Source organism: Esox lucius, chromosome 13 (assembly GCF_011004845.1).
Source record: "Esox lucius isolate fEsoLuc1 chromosome 13, fEsoLuc1.pri, whole genome shotgun sequence".
In the NCBI taxonomy this organism is placed as follows: domain Eukaryota; kingdom Metazoa; phylum Chordata; class Actinopteri; order Esociformes; family Esocidae; genus Esox; species Esox lucius.
This window is the reverse complement of record NC_047581.1, coordinates 27,987,819-28,014,207: the sequence shown is the minus strand read 5'-3', so window position 1 is coordinate 28,014,207 and position 26,389 is coordinate 27,987,819. Positions and strand designations below refer to the sequence as shown.

General features: G+C 42.9%; 1 protein-coding gene across 2 annotated transcripts in view; it reads right to left on the bottom strand.

Annotated features, from left to right (window-relative positions):
• The window catches only part of cemip2 (cell migration inducing hyaluronidase 2), a 32,030-nt gene that overhangs the window by 5,304 nt on the left and 337 nt on the right, over positions 1-26,389 (bottom strand). The window contains exons 2-21 of one of the 2 annotated variants that reach the window (XM_010876877.4): positions 23,530-23,879; positions 22,285-22,425; positions 21,548-22,115; positions 16,405-16,574; positions 15,071-15,259; positions 11,269-11,438; positions 9,827-10,036; positions 9,425-9,630; positions 8,792-8,861; positions 8,412-8,540; positions 7,126-7,214; positions 5,881-6,012; positions 5,345-5,380; positions 5,076-5,231; positions 3,740-3,917; positions 2,438-2,653; positions 2,106-2,317; positions 1,760-1,942; positions 1,331-1,553; positions 1,131-1,232 (exon numbers count right to left, since the gene is read on the bottom strand). In XM_010876877.4, the coding sequence (XP_010875179.2) occupies positions 1,131-1,232; positions 1,331-1,553; positions 1,760-1,942; positions 2,106-2,317; positions 2,438-2,653; positions 3,740-3,917; positions 5,076-5,231; positions 5,345-5,380; positions 5,881-6,012; positions 7,126-7,214; positions 8,412-8,540; positions 8,792-8,861; positions 9,425-9,630; positions 9,827-10,036; positions 11,269-11,438; positions 15,071-15,259; positions 16,405-16,574; positions 21,548-22,115; positions 22,285-22,425; positions 23,530-23,860 (3,711 nt within the window). In that variant the 5' untranslated portion in view covers positions 23,861-23,879. The remainder of the gene's footprint in view (positions 1-1,130; positions 1,233-1,330; positions 1,554-1,759; positions 1,943-2,105; positions 2,318-2,437; positions 2,654-3,739; positions 3,918-5,075; positions 5,232-5,344; positions 5,381-5,880; positions 6,013-7,125; positions 7,215-8,411; positions 8,541-8,791; positions 8,862-9,424; positions 9,631-9,826; positions 10,037-11,268; positions 11,439-15,070; positions 15,260-16,404; positions 16,575-21,547; positions 22,116-22,284; positions 22,426-23,529; positions 23,880-26,389) is intronic. The other variant, XM_010876878.4, reaches the window with a different exon arrangement.

The window sequence follows — 26,389 nt, the reverse complement described above, 5'->3', positions numbered from 1 at the left end:
TTCACAAAATAAAATGTTGAGGTTTGAACCCTCCCTCTGGTGGCCAAGTCGATCTAATTAACAGACTGGATGTGGCACTCCCATGAAAGGTCTGTGACAGGCTGAATCTTTATTCGGTTAACAGATGTATGCACTCAGTTGGACCAAAGACCTAAACATTGGGACTAAGCAAAGGCTTGTGACTTAGTTCCTTTAAAGGGGAACTGTAGCCTTCCACAAGTTAGTTTACTTAAAATCAATAGTTCCATTAGATATTGTACCAATTTATTTTCGTAATAAAATGCAACTTTGATCAATGCTTATTTCTGACTGGGCACCACCATTAAAGTTGCCATGGTAACAAACCAGAAAAATACCAATATTATACTAGATCCCAGTGCTGCTCTACCCTTAAAAGGCTGAAAAATGTCCACTTTTCAATAATTCCCAGCCTGCCCAGAATTTTCCAGACTTTTGCAGAAATAATTAGGAAGCACCTGAGTATTTTGTATAGAGTATCGTAATCATACATCTCTAGGGTCACTGTATTCAGAAACACACAACGAAACCCTGTGTTGCATATTTTATCTTTATATCTGTGGTAGGAGCGAAAATCTGATATCAAGTTTTGAGGGCACAATTACATCGCATGAGCAATTTTAGATTTTTTTCTCATGAGCAATTTTTGAGGGGGACACCAGAAGTAGTGTTGTAATACTGTTTTAGTTTGCACCATTGGTTTGCTTGCAAATGTAGCTCTGAAAATGCAGCTATTGTGTGTGAACCCTACCAACATAAAACACATTTACTGGATCAGCCTCACGTTAGCTACATGAACACTGTCACCTTGCCAGCTAAGGAGCACTACATACACTGCAAGCTTCTCATATTGACTCAAATTCAAACAGCTGCAAAAGCTGGTTGATGTCACTGTAGCTTGCTAGCAAATATCTGCTAACCGCTAGCTAACATAACCAGTGACCTGTAATTCAATGCAGAGAAAATGAAGGCCGGTGACGGTTAGAAATTGCATAGTTATGTTTACATTTATAAATTGGGGGGGACCAATCATTGTTTTCCCCAGGATGGCGGGGGGGGTCATGTCCCCCCGTCCCCCCCGGGAAGTCCCGCCTATGACCTGTGGTACTCACATTGATAAATGACAGTGTGTCTCCGCTCTGCTGCTCCTTGTTGCTGAGCGACTTGATCTGAGTTTGGAGATAGGAGTTCCACGGGTCACTGGAGAACACCAGCTGAAAGAGAACGCATGGTCAATGTGGGGCCTGCTACAACATCATCACATCCCTTTTCTCAGCGGCATCGCAGTGGAACGGCAACAGCGTTGGCTGACCTGAGAGGCCCCACAGTCGCGACACGGTTGGGTGTTGAGGGTCGGCATGGGGACTGCTGCAGAGGGAGTCTTGGTGTATTTGGGGTAGGCTTTGGCTGTGCAGTTACACGTCAGCTTGGAGGAAGACGTGGTGGCCGTCACCTTCACTCGCTCGCAGCCTTTCACCGAGCAGTAGCTGTGGCCATGGCGCCCATGCCTCGCCCGCAAATACAGCCACAGCAAACTGTCACAGAGGAGAGGTCAGGGGCGTCGTCGGGTAGAGCCGTGAGGTTCGAGAGACGGGGAATGGCGAGTTAGGGCAAACTGTCACTTAATGCATTAAACCCATGCCCACGGCTTTCCATGCGTGACTATGTACATACTGTAGATGGGGAGAGGTACAGTGAGCTTAGTAGGTACAGATACATATGTTAGCATGGTGACTCTCACCCAACACTGCGGTCAAAGAAATACTTCCTCTCCAGGAGCTTCTTCTCTAGCTCGGTAAGGGAAGCCACCGTCCCATAGTCGGTGATGTTGTCGAAGGTGTTTTTCTGCCGGTCATTGATGTCAGCCATTACCTGGAAGGTGGTGTCGGTGGGGTAGCAGAGACCCACCAGCACCCAGTCACCTCTGGAGAGAGGAGGAGGAGCCAACAAGGGGTTAGAGATCCGTCTTCCGCCTCGACAGACAAACACAAACCTCACCTCTCATTGCACACACGTGACGAGGGCGGTTTCCATGGGGACAAACCAGGCCTGGTTCTAGACCAAGACCCATGCGGTGTTTCACTCACTGGTTGAAGTTGATGAGCGAGAGGACGATCTCCCGGGGAGCCGGCCCATTCCAGTGCAGGGTGTAGCTCTTGCTCATCATGAGGACAGGCTGGTACTGCTGTGACAGCGCCCCCTGGCTGTTGATGCCCCTCAGCAACAGCGGAGCCTCAGGGTACTCATCTCTGCTGATGGATAGAGTGCGGTTGGGGGCCCCCTGGGTCTGGATGTACACCTGTGGGGGGGGGGGGGGGGGGGGGGGCACACGTTGTGACTCAGGGTTTGATGACTACGCCGTTTTGGATTGTGAGCAGTGAATGGCGTCCGTGGTGACGGGCTGGAGGGGAACTGTGACCTGGGAGTAGCTGCCGCTGCAGATCACGGCACCCCACTGGGTGGCGTTGGCACAGTCAGGGTGACGGATCAGGTAGTTGTCCGCTCTGCCAACATACGTGTCCCTGTAGCCCGACACGGAGCCGTCCACGTCGTGGAAGATTGAGTTCTTGTCCCCGTCCAGATCATTGTCTTCGAACCACTGGCCCGGACGGCCAAAGAACGCCTTCAGAGTCACCTGTGACGGACAATGGGTTTCATAATGCAGAAACAACAACAAACTGCCTTTGATGCGTAGAAAATGTTTACTAACTTTGATAATGTAAGTCTACGGTCTTTAATGTACGTTCGGGAAATATTCATGAACGCACATTGTAGCAAAACAAATTCTGGGTATTCCAGCTTTCAAAAGTCCTTTCCAAGACATTTAAAAAAAAAAAAAAGCTAAGTTCGAAGTTAAAGGAATAGTTAAATAGTTAAAAGACCTAGATTCATATTTCAGAGAAATAATGCTTACCTTGAGTTGTCGAAGTCCCATGGAGTCATTTTTCACAACAATCCATTATTCCCCTCTCTCCCAGCTTGGAATTAGCATTATTAGCATCGTCCAAATTCATGAATTGAAATTGTGCGTCCCGATCAACCAAAGCTGCATTGCAAAAAACCTACTCCTAAACACTTCCAATTAAGAGTAGTGGTGTTCCCTTAGTTGGAACATCAAAGATGTGTGTAGTGACTAAAGAAAAAAGGTTTGAAGACACCAAATTCTTCCAGCTGTGCCATCGGTATGCTAGCACGACAGACCTTTTTTCTTTACTTAGTTCCCGCTCGCAATGCAGCTTTTGCTGCTCAGGGGACACAGTTTCAATTAATGAATTCGAACAGTGCTGATCATGCAACAGCCAGGCTGGGACAGATTTGAGTAACAGCTTGTTTTGAAATATAACTCCATGGGCCTTCAAGAATAACTCAGGGTACGTGTTATTTCACCCAAATATGAATCTAGGTTGAACAATCACTATAAGTCAACCTTGAAAAGTTTAGTTGAGGTTTGCATCACATCCCTGCGCCACCAGAGGGCACTCCAAATGTAAATGTAAGCATAAATGACACTAAAACTAAACAAGTGAATGTGCAAACACGTACATAAAAGTTACATATGGTTATTTTGCCGATTACACTGTAATATTTTTGTCAGTGACTATTTTTATTCACTATTCTGAAACTAGGGGTAGAACCCGAGAAAAAAAGGAAGTGGCTCTTCCTGGAATGAAAGAATGCACACTTCTAGGATTAAAGGAGAAGGGAATTGCTAGTTACTCACCGTGGGCTGAAAGCTGAGCTTGGACAGGTTGTTGCGTGGTGTCAGTTGCCAGGTGTTCTTCAGGTTGAAGCCCACAGCACTGGTGAAGCGCTCTGTCGTTGGTACATAGTTTCGGAACGTGCTCTGGGTCAGCTGCACTGGACCATCGTAGATTTGGAAGCCACGGATCGGGAAGGTCCTTTGAAAAATAAGCCATGACACAACATCCAGTCACTTCCAAATGGAACCTTTGAAGTACATGGCTGTATAAACAAAGCAGGTGTATGTCCCTGTGAAACAGTGTCCTTAAGGCTGAGAACGAAAAAACCTGGATTTATTTTGTAAGAATCCTTAGGGGTGCCAATCATTTTGAAACCTAGCTTTTCAAGAAAGACAAATGTATTCTCATAGAAACAGTATAATTCTGCCAATGCCAAGCTAAAACCAAAAACACATTCAGAAATGTCTTTGTCTTTGAGAACGGATCAGCTGAACACACAAGGAATGTACAGATATTAATAAATTGAAATGACAAGGTCAGCTGCTGCAGTTATCAGCTCTGTGTGTTATCAGTGGGAAAAATCTGCTGTTGCGGTCTAATTAGATGACAGAAATATCTAAATGGGAACAATGTTGTGTCTTGCTGTGGCATAAAACTTGTGGAATCGAAGGTAACAACCACTGCTTTAACAATGTGGTCAGAAAGTGGTTAAAAGAGCTGTCATGAATGAGGGCGTAGACAATGAGTACAGGGCCTGCAGCAATTGGTGGATCCTGTTTTTTGTTTTATGGCAGGGGTTGGGAACAGCCAGCCCTTGGCTGAATCTGGTCTGCTATAATCTTTTTGGCCCACTTCTGATATCTTTTTGGTAAAAAAAACAATACTATTTTGTTTTTCAGCCACTCAGCAGAACGTAGTTGCCAACCCTTGTTTAATGGCCTGCAGAGGGGGGGCGGTCACAGCCACGGATACCCAGAGGAACCATAAACCCCCCTGGCAATGGGGAGATGACATGTTGGGCTTTGCACCAGATGGTTGGACCTTTTGATGTCAGCATTTATATAGCATGTAGTATTTAGGCAGTGTTTACAATAGATTGCTATGTAGTTGTAGCTGAGGTCAAAGGCTGACCAATGCCTTTTTTTTTATTCCTAATGAAACATATTTGAAAAATGTATCTAATCCTCCGTTTGGTCAAAAAAGGCATGAAGGAAATAGGAAACAGAAGTGACACTACAAAACCATGAATCATATTAGAGGAAGTAGTATTTCCTCTCTAAGAGCAACACACGTCCATCTTTACAACATTATAATTTTCACTAATACACACATACACACACACACACACACACACACTTGTTCCTGGGCAGTGTCCTCATCTTGCCATCTGCTCCTCCCTGTCCCCAGTACTTATTTTGGCCCCCGTTGGAACCACGGTTCCGGCTTTCACCCACAAACAGCGACTGGGTCACCTCCTGACTGGAGCCCTCGTCCTTAGGGTAGCTACCATCACTGAGGGAGGAACAGGATGTGGATAAGCGAGTGTGTGTGTGCGTGGTTGGACATGTTGTGAATTTACAGACACACGCCAATATTGAAACAGACAGAGCAGCCTTGATACAGACCTGGCAAAGGAGAGTCCCACCCCATTGTCTGCAAATCTAGAGGCAAAATAAATAATTGTATCAGTCATAATGCCCTCTTCTACATAGAGCACATCTACCAGGAGGAATTTCAAACCTTGCATTTTTCGGATTTACAATAGGGGCAGCAGGGTGGGCTATGGAAAAAAGTTAAACAAATATCTCCTTTTGTCTCTGAGAAAGCAGGTTAGCCAAAATTCCTCCCAGGTCGTTGCTGAAAATAAGAAAGGATTCTTAGCATACCGAACTGGTAAAATAATAGCAAAAAAAGTCAACCTGAGTCATTTACATATTAAGGTTGAACTGTTTTCAGGGGCATAAGAAAACAGGAACATGAACCACATAGGTTTGGCAACCCCTGTGCTGCACTATTTCCTCAGTTACTTATCAGATCTATGGGAATCACACAGAAATAAGAGTGGACCCTTGCTATATCATTACTGAACAGCCCATTGCTGAACACTCAAAGAGGAACCACATTCATCACGGGCTCAATGGGATGACTTCACAGCACTCACCCAGAGTTTTTCACAGTGATGTCACCGCCCCGTATCCAGGCGCCAAGGTCGTTGTTCTTGAATGCAATGAGTGTGTCGATGAGAGCCGCCACCCGCGGACGGTTTGGGTCTGCATTCTCATGTGGACGGAATCTGAAGCAGACCCAAGGGTTCTCCACATTTGAATATATTCTTGATGGGCTTTATTTTTTATTCATGTTTTCTACATTTCTTTATTCCACATTTAGCAGGGAATAAGTGCTCTGAATATGAATAGCAATGATAATCATTATAATTGTAATAATTATTTTTACAATAATAGAAGACAAACATCAATGTATCTCTCAGACAGATGCCATGGGTAGAAAATACCCAAAGACAAATGTGACATAAAAACACCCACCCACCCACCCTCTCTAAAAGACAAAAAGCACTCTCAGAAAAAAAACATCAACATACACCGCAGCATTCTTAGAAAATACCCACAGAAAACTCCACATACACACACACACACACACTCAGTGGGCAATAGTCTCAGGAGGGCCTAAGTTATTTTCCATCTGTTGAAGCTAAGGTTTGTATTCACTTCAGTGTGGAAACCTATCTGGGTAGCCTTGTTTTCTCTGTCAACACAACCCTCCCAAACACGACAAGCAACATACTACTGTACAACAACATCATCATGTATCATACAACTACAGTGCAGTCCAGTACAGACCCTACAACTACAGTACAGACCATACATCTACAGTACAGACCATACAACTAAAGTACAGATCAGTACAGACCTTACAACTACAGTACAGATCAGTACAGACCATACATCTACAGTACAGACCAGTACAGACCATACATCTACAGTACAGACCATACATCTACAGGACAGATCAGTACAGACCATACATCTACAGTACAACTACAGTACAGACCATACATCTACAGTACAGATCAGTACAGACCATACATCTACAGTACAGATCAGTACAGACCATACATCTACAGTACAGATCATACAACTACAGTACAGATCAGTAAAGACCAACCAACTACAGTAGAGACCAAAACCTGAAACATCAACCAGCTAACATAGGAATCAAGTAGCTAGATTAAGGTTGAGGCAAAACACCTGAGGATGGCATGTCTCCAGAATTAGGGCTGAAGAGACATGGCATACGCCATCTAAAGGTACATGTACCCAGAACAGAACAAATGACCCCTTGTTAACATTGGTTATGCATTCTAAACTCTAGTTTAAGGTGAGCTTACCGGGCATTGTTGTCCAGACACAGGTACTCCCGAGGGTCAGAAGCGCTGGCATTGGTGGTCTTCACACGTTTATCAATAAAGAGCCCAGCCTGGGTAAAACAAACAGGTATGAAAATTACACAATCCTTCATTGCCTTTCTAGTTTGACAACTGGCAGCATCGGAGTCCTGCTGCTCACTCCAAATTCTGACTCAGCACTTGTGGGGCCAGGCGAGGTTTCTCCACTCCTCAGTTGTGTAGTGTTGGGGATGGCCTGCCCACTGGGGACGCTTCATCTTTTTTAGCTGAGAGGAGGTGAAAACTGGTGTGGCCGCCGGCTATAATAGCTAAAGGCCAAAGAGTTGGGCATCCGGAGATGCCGTACAGCACAGCATCCTCATTATTACTACGACTGAACCTGTTAGCTTTCGTAATTCATGCCGTTCTCCCTCAGACCTCAAACTAGATATATCTAGGCTTTGTCTGAGATACCAGAACCAGCTTGCCTGGCATAGACAATCATACCACACTTAGAGACGCTTAGGTCACCTGCTTCGCCCAGTCTAACATTCAATGAAATGGTAACTAAATGCCTCAATGGCGGTCTTGTCTTTTTACATCAAGCCAAAGACATGTGACTCACCAACTGTTGCAGCAATCCGCTTTTGTGGACCTAATAAACTGGCTACTGGACCGATGTCTTGAGAATAAGTACATTTCTTATGTGAGGGGCACTTGCGGTTGAAGTGGACAAAGGACTCCCAGTTCACCTGACCTAATTCCTCTACAGAGTTGGAGAAACAGAAGCCTATTGTAAAGGCTACGAGTGCCGGCTGGTATCGGAGCTGTGTGTTTCTTAATGACAGCTAGCACACCGTCTGTGGGAGAAAGCCCTCTACACTAACATGTGTATTGGATCCCTGCTGTGCTCTTAAAATGAAACCAAAGTGGGTCAAATTTCCACATCAATATGAGAGACTGATTGAACATCTACAGAAAGCATTTGGGTGCACGAATTGCACACAAACAGATATTAAGTGCAAGGGGCACTCGTGTGGAAACATGATTTGTTGTAGCAAACCATAAGTTATTTGTTCACTACAGCTCCCTCCACTTAATATAAGGTTTTGGGTTAAAAATCGCATTTAGTGGCAAAAACATAAAAAAATCGGATTTTGCTAAAAGTGCCCTTATTTCACACCAAGTGCTTGGCATAGCTGGCACCACATCTGACCAGCAGAAATACAAACTTTTCCAAACAGTACCTCAGTGTGTTTGAACACCTCAGTGCTGCCAGGGAGCGGTACCTTAAAGTTGGAGTGCACACGGTTGTTGTAGAAGATCCCCAGTGGTGTCAGCTCTGCCCGGGTCTCAGGAACCAACCCATGGGAATCCCCTGTGGATGAGCTATGGAAGACATACCATATCCCAGCATCCTATGTGGAGAGGAAGGCGGGGGGTAATGATAATGTGGTAAACATTGGACTGAAAGCAATTATCCCAGAGTAATACATCTGTCATTAAATATGCACATGTGCCTAAGACAGAACACAACATCTCCCCAGAACTATGAGGTCATCAGCTGAGATGAACAGGTAATCCCCACACTTAAATCTTATGAGTGGCTAAACCGTAAAGCTGAAGTTGGTTATACATAGTAGCCAGAGATGCATATTAAGGCTTTTACCTGAGATCCAGCAGCTGCGTTGCTTATGAGGTTGTTATTGGGGTTGGCAATCCAGAACGTAGACACTGCCCTATGTCAAACACAGCAGATTATAGAGCGTTACAGCACATCTCCTTCCGAACCGCCTGTTACTATCAGCTGCTAGGAATTTAATAACAAGCAGAAACAGAGCAATAATTCTTGTTATCTACGGAATGATCCACGTCTCCCACATACATCCGGAACCGGGACATGTCTGCCAACAAAAACGCACGTACACCTCCCGAAGCCAGCATCGGGGCGCTCCACACAAACCTTCCTTTCAACATCTTCCAGAAACAAAACAGATCCCGTGCAGCGGGTGGTTGTTATTGTATGGATGAAACCAGCTACCACGGCCCTCTACTCTCACAGCAGACATTAAACCCAATAAAGCCACACACACGCGCTCACCATGTCTTACTCACATGATCACACACACACACACACACACCACATCTACACATTAGGAGGCTTGATGCTGCATTATTTATTTATTTTCCTCTGTCCATCCATCGCCAAACCCTTTCCCTCTGTGTCACTCAAAACAAAACACACACACACACACAACCCAATGTCATCATGGGCAAACACCCGGTCATGGTTTTGTCTTACTTGCACTCCATGCTGGGTGAAGGAGTGTAGTTCTTGAAGACTTTGTCACGAATGCTGGTACACATGGTGTCGTTGCGGTCAGTGGGCAGGAGGGTTCCCGGTCGGGTCACCAAACCCAGATTGTGGAAGAACGTGTTTCTCTGCTCAATCCCATCCTCCAGGAAAAAACAGTGTCCCAGGGTGTCATAGCCCACGGTGTCTTTTACCTGGGGACGGAAAAAGGCTGCCATTAGAACGACGACACTCAAAGACATCATTATCCAACATACATGCACCGCGCACACAAGCGCCACACACACAAGCACCGCGCACACAAGCACCGCGCACACAAGCACCGCGCACACAAGCACCGCGCACACAAGCACCGCGCACACAAGCACCGCGCACACACGCGCCACCCACCAGCAGGCCGTTGGTGGCGTGCACGCTAATGCAGCGGGAAAAGGAGTGGTGGATGGAAAGGCCATCCACGTAAGCTGGTTCCCGGTAGCCCCCGCGCCAGTCAACGTCCCCACAGCGATGGAAGTGGAGCGGGTAGCGGCCCTTCTCCTGCTGGCCCATGTTCCTTAGCTCCACATGAGACAGGTGCACTGAGGTGAAGTTACCAAAGATCTGAGGAAAAATGGTGTAAAGAGTTGAGCGGGCCAAGAGTAAATAATGTTGGGTGTTTCAAATTAGGCAAGTATTAACTGGAAGAAGAAAAAAACACATAAGTTAAAAAACTGAAGTTAGGAAGATAGTCTTGAATCGGGTGAGAAAACGTTGCTTGTAACTGAACAGTGACGTTTCATTACGGTACTCTAATTTAGACACGAGAACACATCTGAACAAGCCTTATATTTTTGTTTTGAGGCTTACACAACTAATTCTAAGAATTAAGTTGTGCCTGAATTAAGACTTTTTCACTCGCTTTCAGAATTGTTTGTCGTATGCCAAATTCTCACCCCATTCACAGATAATCTTTTTCTTTTGAGGAAGCAGATCAGCGTTCATGATACTGATTTTTAAGACAGACAGAGTAAAATAAGGGAAGTCTGTCTTGGGCTCGGCCTTATCCACAGGTCTCGTTTTCATACTGACCATCCCTCAAGCTAACTGTGTCACACACACACAGACACACACAAATATCTGAACAGAACTCTTTACAGTGAAAGAACAAGGGCTTTTTAAAATGTTCCCATGAAGGGTTGCTTAGTGCATAGGGCGGCTTACACAAGACAAGAGGAATGTTATTCTTCTCCATCAGGATAGAGTGTGTATGGAACATTATACAGGGCAGATATTTGTATATGACTGACACAGACAATGTGTGAGTGAGAGGTCTGCGTGTGAATGTTAGTCTGATTAAAGCTTCCAGAGAGTGACTATTGTGTGAGGTTTCTGTGTGCTCGGGGGGTGCTATAAACAGAGAAAAATAAATGAAGTACCCCCTACTGAACACAAACCATTAGGACCAGGGAGTGTTGTTTTTCCACGCTTCTCAGAGGGGCACCTGGGTTGCGTTCATCAGGGCGTGCGACAGAAAACCATTCGCAATAGAAAAATGTACATTTCTTACTGGAAAAGGCCCGCAAGTCCCTTCCTGTTTCAGTCCGTTTCGCCCCGATTTGCTGCCTAGTTACCATTACACACGTTGTTAAAACCCGTGTGAATGCTGAATGCCCTCACTCATTCAGAGCCATATGCATGCCATACTGACCCTCCGCAGCAAAACGGGCACTCTCGACATAATTCCACCATTAAATAAACTCCAGCCGAAACACGCACGGTCGTCTGGCCGCAGGTTCAACTCGTCTCCAACACAACCCCACAGGCAGACAGACAGGAAGCAGCCCCCCCCACACCTTGATGTGTCCGCCGTACGTGTCGTGACCAAAGAACTGGCACCAGTTGTCCCCGTAGCAGGCGCTTTGCATCTCCCCGTAGACCAGTACGTTCCTACTGAGCAGCGCCACCTCGGCCCGCATGTCCACCCCGTCCACGATCTCCCCGATGTGACCAAACTGGGGTCTCCCTGGGGAGGAAAAACAAATACATTTCTCATACTTGTCTCCCAATATGACCAGACAGCTGCCGCCCGGGGGGGCAACAGGAAATGTGCTTCAAGCGCGCACTCGCACACATTGAGACTGAAGGGGAAATAGAGAGACACACAGAGCTGTTTCCATGTAAAGAGACCATTGTGTACAAAATGTAAACTTCAAAAGGAGGACGTCATATTGGGAGTGAAAAGTTATGTTTTTTTTTTAACAGTAAGTCATTAATACATTTTTCATCCACTTTCCATCTTAAAATATAGGTATTAGTAAAGCTTTGATTTGTGGTCTAACAGATCAGAGGCTGTCTATGACAACATCTCCCAGATAGGTTCTTAAATAGGAAGTGTATCAGAAATGCATCCAATAACAGCAACACCTACACTTACTTTGGGAGAGATAATTTCCCTTCTTTCAGAAACATTGCCTTGTGCATTGTTATTCCATTACCAAAAACCCACATATGTTTAAGATCTTTTCTGAGGAGGATAATAACATTTCACAGGGTTAAGTGAAGGGCGACCTACCAATTAGTTAAAGCGATTTTACTGAAAACATTTAAACCCTTTTCTTTTTGGTCCTTCTCAAGGAAGGTATGAGAAGCAAGGCAGTCAGAGACTGCTTTCTCCCTCCCATTACTGAAACTGACTTGGGACAGGCTCCGCCACTGGATACAAGTAAACATTTGAATACATAGTGCCCTCCAGAATTATTAGAACCCTAGGTAAATATGAAAAAAAAAGTGGTTATCGTAAAACAAATACTTATATGAATCTAACCTTTTATAGAGCTATAAAAAAATAATTATAAAAAAGGAATTATTAAATTATTAAATTACAAGGAATGATTATATTCTTGGAAGACATGGGTGCTGCAATTATTGGCACCACTTCAATATCATATGAACAAAATATTTTCATTACGAACTTTTAAATGATCCATGACATCCTGTTTCAAAGGTTATGAATATGAAGTGACAAGCGGAACTCCGTTAGTCATCCATCAACATGGGAAAGGCCAGAAAACACACAAATGAAACAGGACAAAAGGTTATTGACCTTCACAAATCTGGCAATGGTTGTTCAAAGATGGCTACATTGGTGCAATAATTAAGAAAAGCACTGGCGCTGTGATAGACCTGCCTGGAAGAGGATGAATGTGTATTTTAGGCCCAAACTTGTCTGTCTCTGCCAGGACAGTCCACAAGCTAGGACCAAGAACTCTGGATGATCTGGAGAGTATCTGTATAGATGAATAGTGTATTTAGATGTATTTATAAAGCCCTTTTTACAACAGCAGTTGTCACAAAGTGCTTTTACGGAGACACCCGGCCTTAAACCCCAAACAACAGCAAACAACAGTAGTGTTGAATTTCAGTGGCTAGGAAAACCCCCTAAGAAGGCAGAATTTTAGGAAGAAACCTAGAGAGGACCCAGGCTCAGAGGGGTGACCAGTCCTCTTCTGGCTGTGCCGGGTGAGATTTTAAAAGTCCAATTGGAATAATTAATAAATGCATGTGGGCTAAATCCAGAGTCTATTTAAATTTAGACTAGGTCAGAAGTATGACCAGATGGAAATACCCTTCTGGTTTGTCAGAAGGGACAAACCAGGTACTCCGCAGGTGTGGACTAGGACCTCATGTCCTCCTAAAGTTTAAAATGGGAGGAGACTGGGAAAATTCAGAAAATGCATTTCTCATATCAACAACGATTTATGGTAGAGAAGGAGAACTTAGTGGGGAAGGAGAACTGACTCAATCCCCCAGCACAATAGTATAGCAGCGGAAGACCTTGGAACCCTAGGTCTTATGCTGGGTTTGATCCCTTCCTATATGTTTTCCCACCTAATCAAACATTATTGGGGATGGCTATGTTATGCCGGCAAAGAAGGGTGCATAAACTACTAAATGGAGGGGTGCCAATAATTTGAAGTTTGTAAAGTTGAAGTTTGTAAATATGAACAATAAACTGTTTGCCAAGGTAAGAACAACAATTACAATTAAAGCTTTGATAGATTTCTATGATTATTTATTGTGCCTAGTCCAATGCTTAAACACCATTAAAAAATGATCTGCTTATAATGTTACAAAGAACTGTTTTTTTTGTTTTGTTTTTTTTCAGCAGTAGGTCTCTTCCTTTTTCTTCTTAGCCCAGAAAACTGTGGTGACAATTGGCATAAAGAAATTACTTATATTGATAAATCATATATAACCAAATGTTTAACCGAATGTAGGATATGTCTGCATACCGTGGAATACCAACCTACCTACCGGGATGACCCCAATACAAAAAACTAAATAAGGCCATGTCGGGCCAGTGGGGGAACCAGTGTGAAGACTCCAGAACCTCTTTCCATTTACCGAATCCTCATCATACACTGAGCACCAATCAACATTACATTATCTGTGACTGTTCAAAAGTAGTTGAGATTTAGTTTCCCTGGATTTAACTTTACTTTTAAAACTCACTGCAGGCATGCACAGAATATGTACAGTATCTCACAAAAGTGAGTACACCCCTCACATTTTTGTAAATATTAGATTATATCTTTTCATGTGACAACACTGAAGAAATTACACTTTGCTACAATGTAAATTAGTGAGTGTACAGCTTCTATAAGTGTACATTTGCTGTCCCCTCAAAATAACACAACACACAGCCATTAATGTCTAAACCGCTGGCAACAAAGGTGAGTACACCCCTAAGTGAAAATGTCCAAATTGGGCCCAATTAGCCATTTTCCCTCCCTGGTGTCATGTGACTCATTAGTGTTACAAGGTCTCAGGTGTGACTGGGAAACAGGTGTGTTAAATTTGGTGTTATTGCTCTCACACTCCCTCATACTGTTCACTGGAAGTTCAACATAGCACCTCATGGCAAAGAACTGAACACAACAATATTAATTTTGTTTCCTTTTCTGTGTTCAATATTTATCTCTTTGATATTATAACAGTATTTTGTTCATTTGTAACCAAAGTTTGCAGTTACACACTTCTTCCCCCCTGAATGTATACTTCTTCCCCCTGTAAAATGTTAAATAGAAACTGAATAATTCACCTTGTGTATAGGGTTGTATGGTGTGTTAAGCTTCAGTGTGGAATACATTTTAAAGTGAAAACGAATGGGCAAAGCGTTATTCAGTTACCATGGAATTACCCCTAAGTAAAAGTAGGGATTCAAGCAGAAGGTTTACATCGGAGCAGTTGGCCAAAAGAAGTGTTGACAAACTGGGGGCTTTACAGGTTTGCAATACCAGGCCAGAATGTCACATGGCTTCACACACCCTCTCAATGTACTGTACTGTTGCCCTGACACAATTCCAATGCAGTGTTGTTGGACTTTCTACTACAACCACACATAGGAATTACAAATCTCACAAACTCTGTCTACTGTTAAAACTGAGATAAACGCCTGGCAATCAAATGGAGAAAAAAGTTGAAAAAACCCTAACTACCCCAGTCGCTTCTCAATGGATATTTACAGAGGTTGTGCAATAAAAGGCTATGACTAAGAATTTAGAAGAAATTCATCATACTTCTTTCTATACACCCTTCAAGTTAAAACATACAGCCCACATTAATATATAAAGACTCATAATTGTTTTAACTCACCTTGAATTCTAACCTGCCTGCTGGTGCAGTGGGGGCATGGGAGGAGGGTGAACTCCTCTGCCTGATGCATGGAGTAGTCAGTACTGGCAACCACAATCCGGTTCCCAGGTTGCCAGGTGTGCACATCATCCTGAAGGTTGAGGACTACCTGATCCACAGCGTCGATCTGGAAACCAGAAATGGGAAAACCTGGACGAGCAGAAATAAGATCGGTTGCATTATCCATTTTGTAGAGTTTATCAAACAGCTAATGGTGACACCGGATGTAGTCACCACTCTACGTAATAAACATAAATACTGTACTTTATTGGGCATATAATATATTTACATGAAACTGAGCCTTATATTTTTGTTAGAGTGAATAAAACAATAGATCTTTGTTGTAGTGTCAACTGTCTGTTTGACATTTCTCCCCCAAAAAATTATCTTGGATCCTTTGAGGACATAATTGTAGCTATTTTGTAGATTTTGGGTTGTTTTGAGAATCAGTAAAAAGGGAGTGAGTTCAGGTTGGAAATCCTGCTAAATCTCTGTAACCCAATTCCTGTCGTTAAACCTTAAATGGGAATCATACCGAACAGCCGACATTCAAGGCAAATCTGGACCAAAAACAATAAACTTCCATAGTGTCTCCCGCCATTGTAGCTCAGCGACGTCTGACTATGGTTGTATGAGCAGAAGCATCCCAGCTTCCGAACGTCCTACTGGGCATGTGCAACTGAACCCCACCCACACATGCTCAGGAATGTTCAGTCCATCTAAATGAGCCTGTCAACATTTACCACATCAACCCTACACACACCTTCCAGGTAGAACTGAAGGATGTGAGAGCCTGAGTCTATGTTTTGTTATGAGGGCAACTTTTCTTCCTGGGTCCCTGCTTTTCTTTTCAACTGTTTCATATTGTTTGCTCTGTGACGTTTCAGGCAGGTTAGGCACTTTGTCACAGATGCTGGTGTGAAAAAGGATTAATAAAATGCATTTAAATCAAAATGAATATGAAATGCAAACAAACGCCTAAAATCATGCTGCTCTCCTCAGACCAGAGATACCAAATCCTACCCTATGAGGTCTGGAGCTTGCTGGTTAGAGGGGTGTAATGACTAAATGGAACTGGCTTTGAGGTCCAGATTTGAATACCACTGCCTCAGACAATACCATGTGATATTAGGTTACTAACGTGCCAACACTGCTTGAGTAATGCACTCTAATGGGATTACAGTAATGTAGATACATTGGAGACATAACTATAAGCCATATAATATGACTTACAGGTTTTAAACAATCAGCAGGCATTGGATGAAATGTGAGCCAAAGATGTAATCCAGACTCACCATTCCTCCATTCACTGTAAGCTGTGACAGAGAAGCCGACCCCATCCACAGTGGTGAAGTTCTGCCGGGCCAGCGCCTTTCCCCCTGTGTCATGGTTCTCATGTTCCCGCACGTCCTCGGAACACGAGCCATTGCCTCCACCAATCACAGATACCAGGGCCCAGGCCTGCCTATCAACAGAAAAACAGAGAGCGTGAGAGACCTTGGTGGTAGTTAAGAGATGAAGGTTAGACTTTAAGCATCCGGGCAGATACTGCGTCATACCATGAGCTAATCAGGTATCAGCAGTTGTGTCATCGTGTATCAACACTCCTTATGAGATGGATAGAGGACATTATAAAATAGTAACACAGTACATACAGATTATATAATAATATAATCATAATACACTATTCACAGATAATACATTTTGCAGATGCTTGATCCAAAGAGAAAGTAAACTAGCATTCTTTAAGTACAGTTTTACTCAAAATGGCTCCATTACATGATTCATGTCATTTACAAATACAGCGGGACAGTTGAAACAGCCAAAAGTGCCCAGTTTAACCAGTGTGGCAGTTTTCACATGTTTATCTCATCAGTGTTCACCACTGGCAGCTTATCCCTCACTCATCACTCACTAACCGTTGGCCCCAACTTTCCCCTCAAGGCTTGGCAATCTTTGCTGTACTTGCTTTTTTGGCAGTGAGAGGGTAAAACCAACCAATAAGTCAGACCGTCCCGTCCAGGTATCATCACACAAAGCAAGGTGATTGACAGTCCAGTTTAGAAAAACCTCCACTGTTCCAGGGGGCCTTGTCGAATAAGACAACATCTTACTAATGTTATTTAGGTAGCGGGCGCAGTTCTGGAGAAGTTCCACTGGAGAAAAAGTCATCAACAGGAAATTCACGTCATTCCTGGCAGATGTATAAGGGCTAGTCAAATGAAGGGTGCGACTGAAGATGAGGACAGCGCACAGCGTTTGTGTGTGCGAGTCGTACAGACTGTCAATCCCCTTGTTGTAGGTCTGGGTCTGGGTGTGGAGCAGCAGTCACGACCAGGTTAGAGGTCAGTCAGTTTGTCAGCATCAGCACAGCCTCAAAACAATGGCAAAACGTCAACAACGTTGGAGAGACCGTTTTATGTTGACAGTTAAATCAGCGTTATCTTGCGTCATCAGGCGACCTTCTGAAGAATTCACAATCACACAATCTTAAATCCTCACATAAACTCCTCTGGACAGATAGTCTTTTAATACAGTTTGCCTGGTGTTGATGGACGGCTTGAATGTCAGCTATCTGTGGAGGCTGGTCCTAATGACACAACTGAGGACAAACATGCCTTTCAGGAGATCAAAGGGTCTACCATCTACACGCTGAAATAAAAAACAGGAACCATCTGTCAAATCACCCTGCATTCCCAGCAGCCATAAATCAATGTGTGTGTCTGTGTGCGTGTTTACACAAAATGGTAAAAACGAAATGTCCTTTTTGTATTTCCTGTTGCTGCCATACACTGTGTCCTCTCCTGGCCTCCAACCAGGGTCAAGTCCATTAGAAACCAAAAGGAAGGCAACAGAATGAAACCAAAGGCTACCTGGACTCCAAATAGGTTTTGTTTAAATTTTTTTGGTTAAAGAACACAAGACCTGCCTAGTACTTTGAGTCAAGCCTTCCTCACAGAGTGCTAGAAATTAGACAGATAGCAGTAAGAGTGCAATGAACTGACTCAACATGGTGAAAATAGCCTATACCCGCTAGCTAGCTCCCACCTACAGAAGGACACTGACACACACTAAGACACACGAACACACACACACACACACAATGCACAAACAAAACAAAGACACTAACAGATACTACCCACAAATGAAATCAGTCGGTAATCAGAAAGCATAAAAGCCTCTGTTTATGGTGCCTGCCAGAATCTGACTGGTGATCCTTCTAGGACGTCGTCACGCTACAGATCTGGGGCTGGAGGCCACAGCGTTGCCTTGGCGACAACTCCACGTGAAACGTGACACTGTGTAGTGGTGTAGTTTGGGCTTGAAAGCAGCGGCCCAGGCCAGCCGTGCTAACCCCTCAGAAAGAAAACCCAAGACTTTACATTGGTGTATGTACGCATGCCAAGCATGCATGTGTGCAATAGTGTTTATGTGTGTGTGTGTGTGTGTGTGTGTGTGGCAGGAACAATAATGTTTCCTGAGCCATACATCTAAAACATTGCAATGTGCAAACTAGCCAACATGAGTAGTTTAACAGCAATAAAAGACTATTTGGTATAGTAAATTGTAGCCAAGTCACTGGCATTGGTAAAGGTCTTTACTCAAACTGGCATGATGAGAGTCCATTGCTGTTCAAAGGACACAGTGGGTTTTTACATCTGTCCGGAGACTCAATGCAAAGGTACAAGTATCGAAGCAAATATATTTGCACAAATCCAGGAAGAACATCTGATTAAAACTCCGGCTGTGTGCTTCCTGCTTGAATAAAAACTACGGAAATTTGGAAATGCCTCAGAATGTTTCACTTGGAGGGGCAGAATGAGATGAGACTGATGGCAACAATTTTGAAAAAGGGGCGTTTCATTGAGATGTGGAAGATCAGGCATGACATTGAAGGATGGAGAAGAACACCCCCTCAGTCACCTCCACTGCGGTGTAAACAGGTAGACTGCTCCAGAGGCTGACACGTGTGCACGGAACAGGTAGTGCTGTTGACACCAACAAAATCTGATTTCACAAAATGTATATGTTACATTCAATCACCTGAGAGCTCTGTCTAAATAACTAGAATATTTAAGGTCTGTAACAGCACATATTCATGACAGTAGGTCGGGGGCTCTTTACGGATAGTTTTTTTTGCATTCGTTAAAATGTGTTAACATTATTCGTTAGGCTAAAAATCTATTACATTTCTTGCAATTAAGTTAACGAACATCTCTCTAAAGTTCTCGTTAGATGTTTATTCATGTTACCGTATAAAGTATACGTGAGACTTGCGGCTACACAAACCTAAACTACATCGCTTTAATAAAATGTCATAAATAGCCAAGAATACCCTACTGCACATGCCCAGCTGGTTCACGCGTAGTTGGCCCACAGAATGATAGCCAGGGTTGGTTAGGTTACTTTTTAAATGTAATGCGTTACAGTTAAAAGTTACCTGTCCACATTTGTAATCAGTAACGTACATTTTTGCTATTACTTTTTTATTACTCAAACTCAGTAACGTAATCTGATTACTTTGAATGACTTTTAGATTACTTTCATATTAAGAGGCATTGGAAAATAAAATATGAATAGCCTTTAACCAACTGAACACCTTTTGCGGGATCAATCAATGTTAGAGTTTACGTAGCTGGCAAAAAACAGAATTCGGATTTTACCTTATGAGTTATGTAGGCTACAGGGCCTTTGGAAATTGGTTTCTAAACCATTGCTTTTTACTTGGGCTACATCTCTACAGGAGGTCTGTCAGATATTCAGTCATTCCAATTAATCCAATAAACCTCGATCTTCCAGAATCTGACTTTCGATCTGAACATAACCCAAAATCTAATTATGCTTAAGCCTGTTCTGCTATTTGTTTTTTATTCATGTTTTTAATTGCTTCAAAACATTGTTGAAAAATTAATGGCAATTACTCGAATTTGTTCTATAACATTGACATTGTTGTATATAAAAATTAAGATATCCACAGCTTTTCGCGCAGAAACAAAATCTGCAGTATTCTGATGATCTGCTCCACAACCAACATTGTCAAAATGTTGCAGTTACCCCCGGCACGCGAATGCACGTTTGCAATCGTGAACACCCGCATAGAAATAAGATTTACCCGCGCAAATGTAACCTGCGATTATTATGACAACCAGTGATGGATTTTCAAAACGCAAATTAAAGAAACAAACTCTGATTATAAACCTGCACTCTTAACTTAAAGTAAATGATGTCAGCAGCCAATGATAACCAATGAACACAATTTTCAGAGATACAAAGCAAGCAGAATCACATGGCCTACCTGTACGGATGGAGTTGATGTGGCCGTGTCAAATGCAAATAATCATCCTTTGGCTGAGTGCTTCTCAACACACATTTTCTCCTCAAATGTCGTGGTAAATTCCATATAAGCCTAATGTTTTATTTTGAAGGCAGCGCCATGTTACAGCTATCTAACAAATAGTTGCCTAATCTATTAAACAATTCCTGTAAAAGTTATTCGGTGCAGCTCGTCCTGGCTGTGTTGTTCAGTGCATTTGACAAATATACCTTGAAACTTGGAAAATATATAACACCAGGTAGGCCTATTGCCTATCATTGTTCTGAGAATTATGCGTCGGGTAGATAACTAAATACATTTTTATATGACTTGGCTAATATTATCGAAGATATACTCTGTTTTAACCAGCCATCCAACCAACCAAAATCGGAGAAATATTAACTAGCGCTTCCTCCGTCACTAAACTGGTTGTGCGCGTCCACCTTTGCCCGCATGATGATCACACACACAACTGAGGCACGCTATTCATATTTTGGTTAAAATAACAATGTTTTCATAACATGAAATAATAAACTCAAACATACAACGTGTCATAATTATTTCGCGCACCTATTCTTTTTCAAATGAAGTAATCCAAAAGTAATTAAAAACAATTCTAAAGTATCTGTAATCCGATTACAATATTTTTGTTGGTAACGTAACGGATTACAGTTTGTTTTTTTGTTTTTTGATGACAGAACAAACCACTTGTGGACCCGCCTGTACATTTCATTCCTTACTATTTGCATTCTGCTTCTGCAACATAAATTTGCTCAAAAGTTTGATCCAAAATCATTACAGTATCAGAGCATTTTTTTAAGCCACTTGGTGTAAATAAATATTGTCCTTGACATCACACACACCCAGAGTATTGATTAATGATCATACTGAAACAGGAGAGAAGCCAATCTGGATGACATAGCGATATTGCATATATTCAGCAGTTACATATTACCTCACGCTATCCATATAAATCATTTATTATAACTTACCAGTTTCTCACAATTTTTCAGGAAAAGGAGAGAGTTTAGGGGGCAATCCCGCGTATCCCCCCCACAAAAAAAAAACGTATACTACACAAAATTCTATCGCTTATATTTTTGTCATATTCATTTGACCATTACCTGTATTTCAGGTCACAGACATAGGTACTGGCCAGCAGACTCTGAATGGTTTTCTTGGTCTCGTCCAGCAGGTTCTTGACAGCTGAGTCTCCCACAGCCAGAGTGACGATGCGCCCCGCCGGCAGCGAACGGAGCAACTGCGAGAGTCTGCGGCTGTCGTTCTGCGACTCGTGGGTGTCATAGCGCTCGTAGAACAGCAACTCTGCCGTGTCCTGGTCGACGACGCGCAGGTTGATGCCACGGCTGAAGTTGCGCTGAAAGGCGTAGCCCCCGCTGGCTAGTCCTGAGGGGGGAACTGTGCGGGTCAGGAGGGTCCAGGACAGTCTCTCGGTCCCGTGGAGCTCGAGCGTTGCACCCCCACGCACCCCGATGAACTTGCGCCCCAGTTCGGGTACCTCAGCTACAGACTTGTCGTCGGAGCGGCCCACCAGGGCGATGGTGGCCCGGGAGCGGTAGCGGCATTGTGGGGCGCCAATGTGCAGCGCGCCCCCGTCTTCAATCAGCACATGGCGCGTTTTAACCGTGATGTTTTTGGAGCCCTCCTTATTATCGGCAAAGACCACTAGGCCTGTGGGGAGATATAGGTCAAAACATGACAACCAGGCACCTAAGGGTAATCATTCCCAACATCCTCTTTAAACCCAGAGTCACATGTTGTCATATACTTCCAGCGTGGACGTGTGTCAATCTGAACTAACCAAAAACAGCCTTCAGATCAGTGAAAGAATCTAGCCTACCTCCGGACTGAATGGTTAGGGAGTAAAATGTGGCAGAAGAGTCCAGTCGAAACAGATCTCCCCTCCGGACCACCATGGCCTTCTCTGGGTTGTGTCCTGGGTTCCAGCTTCTCAGTAAGGTGTTGTGGTCTGGACAGTTCTCTGTGAAGTCAGACACCAACCATGAAAGAGAGCATGACACCGCTGACAACACACACAATGTAGAAACAACAGGTAATTATTGTTTGAACAACATGAGAAATTCTCGTAACTTTTTATTGTATTACTGTGTATTTATTCTAGTGTTATATAGTGTTTTCATAAGCAAATACACATATATATATTAGGAAATGCATATACATACATATATACACACAAGTCCGCTTCTCTAACCACTACGCTATTTACCAAGGGATAGTCATTCACTCACTCACTCAGTCAGTAAGAAACATTCACTCCTCCACTTACGCGGTCCGGCAAAAATATAAACATCCCTGTGAGAAGTCTTGGTCAACCTAAGAATTTCTTTTAAAGCTATAAGCTAAAGTGGAGAGTTCCTTGGACTTCGTGGCTTAATTTTTGCTTGGACATGCACTGTTGTGTGATACTAGTAAGCCTATTACTGGCTAATAAGCTGTTAAAATGGCCAGTGGCAAAAGCAATACAGTTCATAGACGCTATGGTGGAGGTAAACTTAATAAGACGTGACGTAGTGGTTAAAGACAGTGCCTCTCGTGTGGAAGACCAAAGTTCGAATCTATTAAAAGCAATGTCATTTATTAATTATTTCTGGTAGATTCCACGATTCTCTCGTCTTTTCACTTGATGAAAAAGTTATTGTCGCCTTTATTGATAGTTACTGTGTAAATGTAATTCAGGAATGAAAGAAAAAAGTATGTTGTTTTGCCATGAAAGAAAAAAATACGTTCTTATGCTATGAAACATTAGTCAGTTTAACTGTATCAATGTAATTTACCAATGGCCAATTAACTATTAAATCGGCCAGGGGCAAAAGAGGATTTGTTCAGGATATACAGATGCCGAGTGTCAGTATAGACAAGAGGCTATAGTGACACCCAGCAAATGCACAGCTCTGTGGTGTAGTGGTTAACAACACAGCCTTTCATGTGGGTGACCCAGGTTTGAATCTTGCGATGGCAACACTTTCTATTGCTCTTTCAATATTTTTGGGAGTTACAAACACTGTGTCAAAATGAATTTTGGGGGACACAGCTATCGGCTCATAACATGCAAACCCACACTCACCATCCAACACTTCTCCACTGCTGAGGCTGAGGACGAGGATTAGGGTCAAGAAGAATGCCCCCAGGGAGCATCCAAAGCAGATGAAGGTGTTCCTCCTCTTCTCCAGGCTCTGAGCACGCTCCCGGCGCTGGCTCTCCTCTGACAGGCAAAAATTTGGCCGACGGTCAGGAGGTGGGCCAATGGGCTTCAAAGGGGGAGGGGGTGGGGACTTGGCTGGAGGTGGGGAGCGGACGGGTACGACTCTGCCGTGGACGTATCCTGGCGATCGGTGGTTACCATTGGGCGGGGCCACAAAGACAGGCCCACGACTTGGGCCAACACTCATCTGCATGGTATCTGTCTGCTACCTACTGAGAGAGAGAGGTGAGGGGGCAGGAAGACCAAAGAAAAGTGGAGAAAGAATGTGATTGTAACCTAAGAGAAGGCAATGAGCCAGGCTTTTAGTGTTTACCCTGGGGAAAGCCATGGGGAGTTTATCTGAAATTGACTATTAATCTGTCCGTCCAGGACAATCCCCTGGGATTGTTTCTGTGAAGAGAGTAACCTTGGCTGTCCTTTTTCAGAATTATTGACAATGTGATGGACATCTGTACTCTGAAGCCACATTAAATAGCACACAGATGGCACCAATTAGAGTACCAGAGAAAAATGCTCCCTTGCAGACACACAGAGGAGAAAATAACACTGTAAAAAACAAGTCTGCAGTCCAAAACTAAATTTTTGACACACCTGAAAAGCCATGATGTAGCTTAGATGTCGGTCGAAGCCTACTTCAGCACCAGTCCCTACATGAGTATCCAATTGTCTTTTTTCAATTGAGAATAACATATTAACTATGAGGACTCTATGTGCTTCATACAATCCATTCCTCAAATCAGAAATGAATTGTCAGACCACCCACTTAGTATGACCACCACAGATGATTTATGAGACTTGGGTACAAAGAAGACAGTAATGGTCTGAAGTTAACACGTGCAGGCAAATCTCTCTGTGACACTGTTCTGACCTTGTAGCCTTGCTAGTTCGGCTGAAGTGGTCAGAGCGGCACAGTGACTCAGCCTTTCAGTACTTTAGAATAAGGCTGGTAAACCACACACTAAAGTGAAGATATACAGCTCCGGCAAAAATTAAGAGACCACTGCACCTTTTTCTTTCCTTTACAAAAAAGTTGAAAAGGCAACTTTTGCGTGAGGAACATAAGCGTTCCATTTGCAGTGGTCTCTTAATTTTAACCCTTCTGTTCCCCACTCAAAACCTTTTTTGGAAAGAAAAAGGTGCAGTGGTCTCTTAATTTTTTCCTGGAGCTGTAGCTTTGAGCTCATTTTGTGAAGTTATGCATTGTGTTTGTTTACATTCCTGTTTTGTTTTTATAAAACATTTAAGAGGTAATGAAACCATTAAGTTTTTGGGGTGTATGAAGATAACACTTACACATTCTTTTACAAAGGATTCCCAAACCCCAGACTGTAGCTTCAGTCACAATAGTTATCAAGGGAACGAACCCTCTTGGCCAATCAGTGTTAACTGCAAGATCTAAAAAAAATTATAATAAAAAACTTGATCCAAATTGTGTCAAAGTTGTGCAAGTGGTGTCTGAAACATTGCATTGCAAAACAAGACTTGTGTCCTTGACTATGTAAGATACATTTCATAGCTCTGATTCCAAAAGATCAAGAGATAATTATGAGTCTGTTAAAGTGCCACAGCATATCAATATCCTTGCAGCATGTTTACTACATTTTATTTTACAACTGGAATATCTGTGAATGATTTGTATGCATTTATGTGAAAGACCATACCATTCTGCATGTGTATTGATCAACTACTGCCCTTTTGCTTCAGGTACTAATCGGGTACAAATTTTGCCAAATGGTAAAGAGAAAACTGATTTTGCAGCTTGACTGCGATTATAAATGTAATAAGAACAACAACATAAGAACAATTGGAAGATGTAATCAAATCTCAATTACCCTTATGCCTTAAGCTGTTGAGTAACGCTGTTAACTGCACCACAAAGCAGAATATCTGTTAGGCAATGGCATAAAAGCAGTCTGAAAAGCTACTGGGTGTGGCTTTTGATCCAACGCTTCCCAAACAATCAGTTTATCAAGGTGTAGCTTAGAAGTTTTGTTTCAAAAATGTTAAAACCTGTGGCTCTCCTGGAGGATGGTTGACCACCCCTGAATTGTAAACATTGCAAACTGACAACCAATTTAGAAAAGTATTCAAGCATTCAATGAATCAAAGACCAAATGGGTGTTGTACATTTAGACAAAAAAAAAACGTTAAATAAAGTAAGCAGGTTTTCTTCAGGACATGCACCTTTTCCAGGTGAGTCATAAGAGTTAAGCCCACTATGCAGGTTGAAAATGTCCTACACAGTGGATCCCCAAATAACTTGAATGTTGTGCAGCCACTGTTGTTCAAATAAAGGCTACATCTAAGTGTTCCCTAGGCTTACTGTTCGCGATTCACATAATTATTATTTTGATTCGCATAACTCGGATCACTGCAATTTAATGAGATTATGTATGTCATGGTTTTGCAGTAAATAAAGCGAACCTTCTGCTAACACAGATAGATGGTAGAGAAGACACGTAGCATCACTGAATAGGGGGCGAATTTCATATTTACTAACTTTTGAACAAGACGCACATTTTTGAACAGCGTGAAACTTTTAAAGATCACGAATTGCGAAGTTTTAAAAGAAAGAATTAGTCGTTTTGCAAAGAACACAAGACAGCACTAGGTACCCGGTTTTATTGTAATCAAAAATTATTTTCTGTTAAATCGATCGGTATAAGCTCCGGAACACAAGCTGGCGAGTCTGTTAAGATATCAGGCTGTTGTTATTGAGTCT